Raw genomic sequence first — 10,987 nt, 5'->3', positions numbered from 1 at the left:
GCTGGAAACAGGTTTATTGGGAGCTGACTCTTATATCGGATACTGCCTTCCTTATTTTCTGTCCAGATCTGTTAACCGAGAGCATCGACTGAATTCCTCAATCATTAAGTCTGAACCCGGTACCTCACTTGGAGTGAAGTTTTGTGTGTGGCGCTTTTGCATGCCGGGCGCTGGGAACAGGTTTATTGGGAGCTGACTGTCTTATCGTACACTGACTGCCGTATTTTCTGTCCAGATGTGAAGTCCGAGAGCATCGACTTGCCGACGGAGAGTGCTGACTGCGACTGGAGCTCCGGACTGCAGCCGTCCCCGTGCGCGCAGTGCGCTGTGTGCGGTAAGGCCCTCGCCGCCCCCTCTGCGCCCTCGGCTGGTTCTGCCAATGACGGTGGTTCTCTTCCAGGCCCAGGCCATGGCGGTCCATGCCCGCCGCTGGACGGAGTGTTCGACCAGCCTAACGAGGAGGGAAGCATGCCGGACTCCAAGGTCGCTGCAGGTGAGTCTTTCGCGAGGCTTCTTACTCGGCAGCCAATGCAAGTTCTGGAAATGACATGGGGTGGTCCAACTCCACTCTTTAGACTCTTTTACGACACGCACGCTTAATGTTTCACTACTTTAATTGATCATAACCATGGCCAAATTAGTATTTACGCAAGCTCTGTACAATTTCATACGAATATTTGAGGTAATATTTCATATTGTGCTTCGGTATTTTCGAAATTGTACATAATTCATGTTCAAATTTGAGCATAACTTTAAAATGTGCAAATATGGCCGTAGTTACGGACAAACAGGCTCTAAGAATTCAGTGTGCGAGACTTGGCGCTGTTCCGCGACCCTGCCGCGAGTTAAAGTGCATTCTCTTGATAGGTGGTCAACCATTTTGCAGGGCAGCCTGCTTGAAATTGCACTTGTCTGTTGAATTTATCGGCACGGGATTACGGTATAGGGCAAAGAACTTAGTGCAATCTGACAAAAACTCAAGGAAACCTCGATTCTCCGTTAAGGGCCACACAACTTTCTGCCACTGCAACCTCTGCGAAAAGTTATCGCAAGGAAAGCCTGGAAAGTCGTGGTCCGTCTTACCATGGCCGTCCCTTGGTTGCAGGCGTCGGCGCGGAGCAGGCCCAGCAGCTGCTCGTCGGCGAGGCCTTCTCCCTCGCAGTGCCGGCTGGCGACGCGGTCCAGGACGAGCGGGCCTCGAGCAAGGAGACGGGCAGGAAGGCGCGCCGCGGATTCAACTGTGGGGGCCAGCGTTTCCGGACTGAGAGCGGATTGCGGGACCTTCTTGCAAGTCACACTGAGGGCGGACCTCACTCGTGCGGTGTGTGTGGCAAGGAGTTCTCCTGGAAGAAACATCTTGTAACGCACTCGAGGATCCACACCGGGGAGAAGCCTTTCCAGTGTGATGTGTGCGGAAAGGCATTTTCTCAAGCATCTAATTTGGTAAAACACAAGAGGATCCACACTGGGGAGAAGCCTTTCCAGTGTGATGTGTGCGGAAAGGCATTTTCTCAAGCATCTAATTTGGTAAAACACAAGAGGATTCATACTGGGGAGAAGCCTTACAAGTGTGACGTCTGCGGGAAGGCATTTTCTGATTCATGTAATTTAGTGAGACACAAGAGGATGATTCACACTGGCGAGAAGCCTTGAAAGCGTGACGTGCGCGGGAAGGCATTTTCTGATTTATCTTATTCAGTGAAACACAAGAAGATTGCGCCCCCTACAGTGAACTTTGATTGAAGCACTGAGTGTCGAACTTTACCATGTTAACCAAATGTTTTCGTTTTCATTTATATCAGTTATGTTAGTTCCGTAATACTTTAAAGTAACAGTATCTGTATAAATTTGTTTCTTTTTTTTCGTATTTGAGTTTGATTTTACTCTCCAGGAACGTGACATCACGTTCAAACGAATGTGACAAAATGTCACAAAATGACAAAATGACAATTTGACGCATTTGTTTGAACGCGATGTCACGCTCCTGGGATGATAATGTTATGAACCGTTATGGTTTCGAATGTGGAAGATTATTTTTGTATCGGTCCCCTTCTCGAAAGTTAGACATTTGTTTCTCGTTTAAACTTATGCCAATTATAGATGCTGTTAATTATAGAAATGATTATTTTCAGGTGCATATGAGACAACAGGAAGAGTGATGATTAAAACCGCGTGCTTCGTAGCCTGTAGTTTGTAGCACCTCATCGTTTCCTCTGCGAGAAAGAAAATGGATGTCGTGTCCGTGGTCGAATCCACAGTGTTTTTACCTTTCATGCTGTCTTACATCCCTTGCTTCTTTCCCTTTAGTTTGGTCGGACATGCTGAAGCAGCCGCCGATTCAAAGTATACCCTAATTTTTAAATTTGCGTTTGAGGCACAGTTTGGCTTAAGTGGAATGCGCACTCTCATTACAGGAACGTGTCACCATGTTGAAATAAACGTGACGAAATGTCACGTTCGCTTGAGCATTATGTCACATTCGTTTGAATGTAAACCGGCCAAAAATTAGCTGATTCGCATTCAAACGAATGTGACACACTGCTCAAACGAACGTGACACTCTGTCACGATCGTTTCAACGTGATGTCTCGATCCTGGAACGAGAGTGCATCCGGTCGAATTCGATGCCACATTTGTTGGAACTCGCAGGAGATTCCGAGCGCTATGAATATGGCAACGGCACGTATGGTGCAATGCATTGAGACATCGCACCATACGTGCAATGCCGTAGCCATATTGCATGGAAAGGCATTGCACTTGAAGTGCACGCGAGTGTGACGTCACATTCGTCGAATGAATTACTGTGAGGAAATTCCGCCGGGTTGCGATGGAGTTCCGGAGAGGAGCAGTCTAGATGCTTCGCTCTCAGACTCGTGTTGACTTTCTTCTTTTAAATATTGACATTTTCTCCTTTGCCTACTTGGTTTTCTAAGCAGCAATAATAAGGAGTTTGTCCTTGGAACCATGTTTAGTATTGTTCCCTGCAAAGACTAAATTGTCACCAATTATTGACAATTTTTGAAGTCAATTGCGACTCCTTGTCATAGGAAACTGATTTTGAGTCAACGTAACGTACAGAATCGTACATAGCTTTAGAGGACATAGTACTTTTTTATTGGTGCTTTTCAACCTCGTTACTTAGAGACGAAAAGTCAACAAAAGTCTGAGAGTTTTCGCGGTGCTTAAACCTTAAAGGTCCTGGTAGCATCAACTTTTTCCCTGCCGCTGATGGACGGAGTGCAATCGCTGCTTTCACGGACACTAACTTTGTCTCTTCGGTTGCAGGTGTCGGCGCGGACCAGACCCAGCGGTTCCTACAAGAGTTAAACCCTACGAAGCATTGTATTTTTAGGCATGCAAACGAAGAAATAATTCGTTAATTACGATTCATTTTCTTTGTAAATTTACGTATGCTTAAAATGTTTTGTTATTTGAAGTTATTTTACTTCGCTACGGAGCGTTCACAAATTACGTAAGGCCCCCGAGATGGTGGTGGTGGGGGGTCGGCAAATCGTTACTAGGGTTTTATGTGGGGGGTTGGGGGTCTAAAGCAAGATATATGTAAGGTTTCTGAAACGCGCTAAAATGGGTTACAGTTCGTAGGGTTTTTTAAAGGTATCAAGTGAGACCCACTCCCTGGCAGTGCAGGCTGAGTCGCAGTGTGCGATGGGGAGTGGTCCTTGTCATGACATCTAAAACTACTGTAACCCGAGGCCACACGAGTGCAGTGCGTGTGCATTTCGTGATGATATGTGTACCGCTTGTAATGCGGAAGCTCCTCGTTTCGTCCGTAATTGCAACGTGAAAGTTTCTGCATTTCCTTTGGATCTAATCCAGGGCGCCGTCTGGTCAGGTTCCGGCCCTGAATTTTCGTCCCGGCCAGGGCGACGTTCGTGGGTGGCGACAAGAACCAGTTATTATTCCGTCACCTCGTCCGCACACGTCTGTTCGGTTCAGGCGGCTTCAAAAGGGTTCATTGAATTCATAATCGCGGCGTAGAGTCCGGGAACTGTGGTTCTTCGCTGGTATAAATGAATTCCCGTTGGCATTCTGCACCCAGTACCTCACTTTTTGTAGTGTAGCAATGCATGCCTGTATCGCTTTTGCATGCCGGGGAGCTCGGGACACGTCCAGTGGACGCTGCCTGTCTTATTGGGTGCTTACTTATCTTTTTTCTGTCCAGGATTGAAAATCGAGGGCATCGACTTGCCGACGGAGTATGCTGACTGCGACTTGGGTCCCGGACTGCAGCCGTCGCCGTGCGTGCCTGACGGGGAGGAAAGCATCCCTGACTCGAAGGTCGCTGCAGGTGAGTGCGTGTTGTCCAACGACTCTTCTGACAGTGTGCCGCTCATGCAATTTTGAAGGTTAGGATGACTTCCGGTGGTAATTTTCTAGTGTTAAAAGTTACATCGCTTCTCTCTGTGTTACGCTGGCATCAACCATGAGACAAGGGGTAATGAACTCGTAACGGAGCTGGCCAGAATATCTGCCTCGCGAATTGTAGTTCACTATTTCTTCGACTAAATATGCGATTTTTGAGATGGCTTGGGCACATTTGGAAAGAAGACATATTAAAGTATGCCCAAAATTCACAGAAGTTTCAATTTTCCCACCAGGGCTCGAAGGAACAGCTTTGTCGTTGTGCTACTTAAATGCGCAGGGCGACGGCCGTGGTGCCAGGGGCGACGCAGGGGGGACGCATCTTCAACTTGCGATAGAAGCTTCCCGATGCCGCAAAAGTGACCGGACACAGTTTGTCTTCGACATGTATCAAGGTGCACGCCATCACTTTTGCGGCATCCGGAAGCTCGTAACGCAAGTTGAAGTTGCGTCCCCCCTGCGTCACCCCTGGCACCATGGGTATATGTATCGCTTTTGCATGCCGGGGCGCTCGGGACACGTCCAGGGGACGCTTGCTGTCTTATTAGGTGCTGAGTGCTGACTCATTATTTTCTGTCCAGGATTAAAAGCCGAGAGCATCGACTTGCCGACGGAGTTCTCAGACAGTGACTCGGGTTCTGGACAGTCGCCGTGCGTGCCTGACGGGGAGGAAAGCATCCCTGACTCGAAGGCCGGTGCAGGTGAATGAGTTGTGTCCATAGACGCCTTTCGCAGTGTGCCCCTCTCGCAACTTTAAACGTTAGCATGACTTCCGGTGGTAGTTTTCTCGTGTTACGCTGCCGCTCGCCTAATTTTGCGTTCGACTGACGGAGGACTACATACAATTATGGTACAGGCCTTTTAAGTTCACTCGGAAACGTCACCGAAAGATGCGATTCGATGGTGGTACACAAATGTACCAACGGAAAAAAGGTCGCTCACAAATTTATATCAGAGAAAAAGGTGATGCTTCCCCAGGAAAACTAGGGCCAATCTCGCTGATGTCTGACCTATTTTTCGGTGACACATTTGTGTATGACCTTTTTTTTAGGTGATACATTTTGTATCGCCGAAAATTCGTGAGATGCCTCACCCTTTTATTACAGTGCTGTTACCTCTCAGTGAGCGGGAAAAGCCTCGAAAATCGAGGTCCACCCTTACTCCTCTTACCGTGGCCGTGGGTTGCAGGCGTCGGCGCGGAGCAGGCCCAGCAGCTGCTCGTCGGCGAGGCCTTCTCCCTCGCAGGCAACGCGGTCCAGGATGAGCAGGCCTCGAGCAAGGAGACGGGCAGGAAGGCGCGCCGCGGATTCAACTGTGGGGAGTGCGGCCAGCGTTTCCGGACTGAGAGCGGATTGCGGGACCACCTTGCAAGTCACACTGAGGGCGGACCTCACTCGTGCGGGGTGTGTGGCAAGGAGTTCTCCAAGAATTGGCATCTTGTGAGGCACTCGAGGATCCACACCGGGGAAAAGCCTTACAAGTGTGACGTCTGCGGGAAGGCATTCACTAAGTCAAATCATTTAGTGAAACACAAGAGGACCCACACTGGAGAGAAGCCCTACAAGTGTGACGTCTGCGGGAAGGCAATTTCTGATTTATCTGATTTAGTGAAACACAAAAGGACCCACACTGGGGAGGAGCCTTACAAGTGTAACTCGTGTGGAAAGAAGTTCTCGCATTCATCTGCTTTCGTGAGACACAAGAGGATCCACACCGGGGAGAAGCCATACAAGTGTGACGTCTGCGGGAAGGCATTTTCTGATTCATCTGCTTTAGTGAATCATAAGAGGACCCACACCGGGGAGAAGCCCTTTAAATGCAAGGTGTGCCTGAAAAGCTTTTCAGTTTCATCGAATTTAGCAGCGCACAAGAGGATTCACGCTGGGCAGAAGCCGTAGGAATGTGTTGTGTGAGGAAAGACCTTTTCTATGTCAAATATCGCAAAGTCTCTCGAGGAGACCTACGGCATATGGACACTCACGCGTGTGAAACGGCCCCTTCTATCTATAGATCTTTGATTCAAGCACTCGGTGTGAAACTCCACTATGTTAACCTGATGTCCTCTTCTCTGTCGACCTTTTATTTGCAGCAATTATTCCCGTACCGTAAAACTTAATAGTGCCAGTATCAGGACTACGTATTGTTTATGTTTGAGTTTGTTTTGCTTACTGTTTACATTGATTACATGGAATATATTTTCTTTTTATTCTTTGAAAGTGCGCAATTTGTCTCTCTGTGTCGAAACTTTGCCAACTATAGATGTTGATTTTAGAAATGATTATCTAGTGACAATCGACGAGACAACAGTAAGACTGATTACAAATCTCGTGTTGAGTACCATGTAGGTTGTAGCACCTTTTCCTATCCTCCCTTGTCGAGAAAACAGCAAATAGACCATTATTGAATCCAAGGGTTTCTACCATTAATGTTGGCTAGATATGCCTTGCTTTCTTCCCTTAACTTGTGGTGATCGGACTTAAAGTGGCAGCCGCCCCAATCTTAATTTTTTTTTTTTTTGCTTTTCACGAACGTGTTATGCTGTAAGTGGAATCCTTTTCTTTTTTAATGTACTCATCCTCAATGTATTACGAATAAATTTCCTGTGACACAACAGAAATGGCACAAGCATAATGCGGAGGTGGTTTTTCTTCGTAATACGAAGGTTTTTGTTGTATCTTCCTATTAAATTGCTGAGAAGTTCCGATTTATTCATTCAAAGTTCTTTAAAAATATAATGTGCCCCCCTGCACTACTCCCCTTTTGGCTAGTAGTTTTCAAATTGTGTGGCGCTTTTGCATGCTGGGGCGCTGGGAACAGGTTCATTGGGAGCTGACTCATTTATCGGATACTGCCTTCCTTATTTTTCTGTTCAGATCTGTAAACCGAGAGCGTCGACTGCATTCCTCTATAATTAAATCTGAACCCGATACCTCACTTTGTAGTGTAGTTTTTGTGTGTGGCTTTTGCATGCCAGGTTCTTTTGGGGGCCGACTCTTATGTCGGATGCTGACTCCCTTGCTTTCTGTCCAGATGTGAAGGCCGAGAGCATCGACTTGCCGACGGAGAGTGCTGACTGCGACTGGAGCTCCGGACTGCAGCCGTCCCCGTGCGTGCAGTGCGCTGTGTGCGGTAAGGCCCTCGCCGCCCCCTCGGCGCCCTCGGCTGGTTCTGCCAATGACGGTGGTTCTCTTCCCGGCCCAGGCCATGGCGGTCCGTGCCCGCCGCTGCACGGAGTGTTCGACCAGCCTGGCGAGGAGGGGAGCATGCTGGACTCCAAGGGCGCTGCAGGTGAGTCTTTTGGGAGGCTTTTTATCAATTGCTTCGACAGCCTATGCGAGTCCTTAAAAATTTTTTCTGGGTTGTCGAACTCCGCTCCGTGCGTTCCCTCACGACACCCATACTAAATGTTCAGAACTTTTATTGTTCATGATCATTAGTATATACGCAAGCTCTAGACAATTTTATACGAACACTTGGGACAATATTTCATATAAATCTTCATAATTATGAAATTTACCTGATTTTTATTCAAATTTGAAATCTTTTTTCGTCGTGGTCCTTCTTTAACGTGGCCGTCCCCCGGTTGCAGGCGTCGGCGCGGAGCAGGCCCCGCAGGCCGGCTGGCGACGCGGTCCAGGACGAGCAGGCCTCGAGCAAGGAGACGGGCAGGAAGGCACGCCGCGGATTCAACTGGGGGAGTGCGGCCAGCGTTTCCGGACTGAGAGCGGATCGCGGGACCACCTTGCAAGTCACACTGAGGGCGGACCTCACTCGTGCGGGGTTGTGGGAAGGGGTTCCCCTGGAAGAGTGATCTTGTAGAGCACTCGAGGGTCCACACTGAGGAGAAGCCTTTCAAGTGTGATGTGTGCGGAAAGGCATTTTCTAATTCATCTCATTTAGTGAAAAACAAGAGGATCCACACCGGGGGCAAGCCTTACAAGTGGACGTCTGCGGGAAGGCAATTTGTGATTCCGAGCGCTATGAATAGGGCAACGGCACGTATGGTGCAATGCATTGAGACATCGCACCATACGTGCAATGCCGTAGCCATATTGCATGGAAAGGCATTGCACTTGAAGTGCACGCGAGTGTGACGTCACATTCGGAATGAATTACTGTGAGGAAATTCCGCCGGGTTGCGATGGAGTTCCGGAGAGGAGCAGTCTAGATGCTTCGCTCTCAGACTCGTGTTGACTTTTTTCTTTTAAATATTGACATTTTCTCCTTTGCTTACTTGGTTTTCTAAGCAGCAATAATAAGAAGTTTTTCCGTGGAACCATGTTTAGCTTTGTTCCCTGCAAAGACTAAATTGTCACCAATTATTGACAATTTTTGAAGTCAATTGCGACTCCTTGTCATAGGAAACTGATTTTGAGTCAACATAACGTACAAAATCTTACATAGCTTTAGAGGAAATAGTACTTTTTTATTGGTGCTTTTCAACCTCTTTACTAAGAGAAGAAAAGTCAACAAAAGTCTGAGAGTGTTCGCGGTGCTTAAACCTGAAAGATCCTGGTAGCATCACCTTTTTCCCTGCCGCTGATGGACGGAGTGCAATCGCTGCTTTCACGGACACTAACTTTGTCTCTTCGGTTGCAGGTGTCGGCGCGGACCAGACCCAGCGGTTCCCACAAGAGTTAAACCCTACGAAGCATTGTATTTTTAGGCATGCAAACGAAGAAATAATTCGTTAATTACGATTCATTTTCTTTGTAAATTTACGTATGCTTAAAATGTTTTGTTATTTGAAGTTATTTTACTTCGTTACGGAGCGTTCACAAATTACGTAAGGCCCTCGAGGGGGTGGGGGTGGGGGGTCGGCCAATCGTTACTTGGGTCTTATGTGGGGGCTTTGGTGGGTCTAAAGCAGATATATGTAAGGTTTCTGAAACGCGCTAAAATGGGTTACAGTCCGTAGGGTTTTTAAATGTATCTAGTGAGACCCACTCCCTGGCAGTGCAGGCTGAGTCGCAGTGTGCGATGGGGAGTGGTCCTTGTCATGACATCTAAAACTACTGTAACCCGAGGCCACACGAGTGCAGTGCGTGTGCATTTCGTGATGATATGTGTACCGCTTGTAATGCGGAAGCTCCTCGTTTCGTCCGTAATTGCAACGTGAAAGTTTCTGCATTTCCTTTGGATCTAGTCCAGGGCGCCGTCTGGTCAGGTTCCGGCCCTGAATTTTCGTCCCGGCCAGGGCGACGTTCGTGGGTGGCGACAAGAACCAGTTATTATTCCGTCACCTCGTCCGCACACGTCTGTTCGGTTCAGGCGGCTTCAAAAGGGTTCATTGAATTCATAATCGCGGCGTAGAGTCCTGGAACTGTGGCTCTTCGCTATTCCCGTTGGCATTCTGCACCCAGTACCTCACTTTTTGTAGTGTAGCAATGCATGCCTGTATCGCTTTTGCATGCCGGGCGCTCAGGACACGTCAAGTGGACGCTGCCTGTCTTATTGGGTGCTTACTTATCTTTTTCTGTCCAGATTTGAAAATCGAGAGCAGCGACTTGCCGACGGAGTATGCTGACTGCGACTTGGGTCCGGACTGCTGCCGTCGCCGTGCGTGCCTGACGGGGAGGAAAGCATCCCTGACTCGAAGGTCCTGCAGGTGAGTGCGTGTTGTCCCAAAGACTCTTCTGACAGTGTGCCGCTCCCGCAATTTTTAAGGTTAGGATGACTTCCGGTGGTAATTTTCTAGTGTTAAAAGTTTTATTGTTCTCTCTGTGTTACGCTGGCATCAACCATGAGACAAGGGGTAATGGACTCGTAACGGAGCTGGCCGGAATATCTGCCTTGCGAATTGTATTCACTATTCTCAGACTTAATATGCGAATTTTGAGATGACTTAATGAAGACACCTTAAAGCATGCCAAAATTTTAAAGAAGTTTCAATTTTCCCACCAGGGCTCGAAGGAACAGCTTTGTCGTTGTGCTACTTAAATGCGCAGGGCGACGGCCGTGGTGCTAGGGGCGACGCAGGGGGGACGCATCTTCAATTTGCGATAGAAGCTTACCGATGCCGCAAAAGTGCATTTTGGGAAAAAATCACAGTAAATTCTGTAGTGATTAGTACAGCTGTCACTGTAGTTCAGAGTACAGGATTTACTGTACTTTTTTTTCAGGATCTACTGTCCTTCGTACGGGATTCACTGTTACCACAGGAGTGGAGTACGGAATATCCTGTACCAGGTACAGTAAATGCTGTAACCCGGCACAGTAAATACTGTGTCCTGAACTACATTAAATCCCGGCAAAAAAAAATTTAAAGGGATTTACTGTGGTTTTTTTTGCACAGTGGACCGGAAAAGTTTGTCTTCGACATGTATCAAGGGCACGCCATCACTTTTGCGGCATCCGGAAGCTCGTAACGCAAGTTGAAGTTGCGTCCCCCTGCGTCACCCCTGGCACCATGGGTAGATGTATCGCTTTTGCATGCCGGGGCGCTCGGTACACGTCCAGGGGACGCTTGCTGTCTTATTGGGTGCTGACTCATTATTTTCTGTCCAGGATTAAAAGCCGAGAGCATCGACTTGCCGACGGAGTTCTCAGACAGTGACTCGGGGTTTCCCGGGCAGTCGCCGTGCGTGCCTGACGGGGGGGAAAGC

At 48.2% G+C, this 10,987-nt stretch overlaps 2 protein-coding genes across 3 annotated transcripts; both read left to right on the top strand.

Moving 5' to 3' along the window:
• The first annotated feature begins 228 nt into the window (after window positions 1-228).
• LOC117645477 (zinc finger protein 70-like) lies at window positions 229-1,796 on the top strand. Its single transcript, XM_034385713.1, has 3 exons — window positions 229-334; window positions 401-493; window positions 1,106-1,796. Exons 2-3 carry the CDS (start codon window positions 469-471, stop codon window positions 1,651-1,653), a joined length of 573 nt encoding a protein of 190 aa, XP_034241604.1. The 5' UTR covers window positions 229-334; window positions 401-468; the 3' UTR covers window positions 1,654-1,796.
• A 2,150-nt stretch (window positions 1,797-3,946) lies between these two features.
• On the top strand, window positions 3,947-6,953 carry LOC117645470 (putative zinc finger protein 876). 2 transcript variants are annotated; one of them, XM_034385704.1, is made up of 3 exons: window positions 3,947-4,308; window positions 4,964-5,083; window positions 5,571-6,953. In XM_034385704.1, exons 1-3 carry the CDS (start codon window positions 4,107-4,109, stop codon window positions 6,278-6,280), a joined length of 1,032 nt encoding a protein of 343 aa, XP_034241595.1. In that variant the 5' UTR covers window positions 3,947-4,106; the 3' UTR covers window positions 6,281-6,953. The 2 variants fall into 2 exon arrangements, with proteins under 2 accessions (XP_034241595.1, XP_034241596.1); XM_034385705.1 differs by lacking the exon at window positions 4,964-5,083.
• The last annotated feature ends 4,034 nt before the right edge of the window (window positions 6,954-10,987 follow it).

This window comes from Thrips palmi, unplaced genomic scaffold, assembly GCF_012932325.1.
Source record: "Thrips palmi isolate BJ-2018 unplaced genomic scaffold, TpBJ-2018v1 HiC_scaffold_18, whole genome shotgun sequence".
Taxonomy (NCBI): domain Eukaryota; kingdom Metazoa; phylum Arthropoda; class Insecta; order Thysanoptera; family Thripidae; genus Thrips; species Thrips palmi.
The sequence above is the reverse complement of the archived record's forward strand: the minus strand, read 5'-3'. Positions and strand labels throughout refer to the sequence as shown.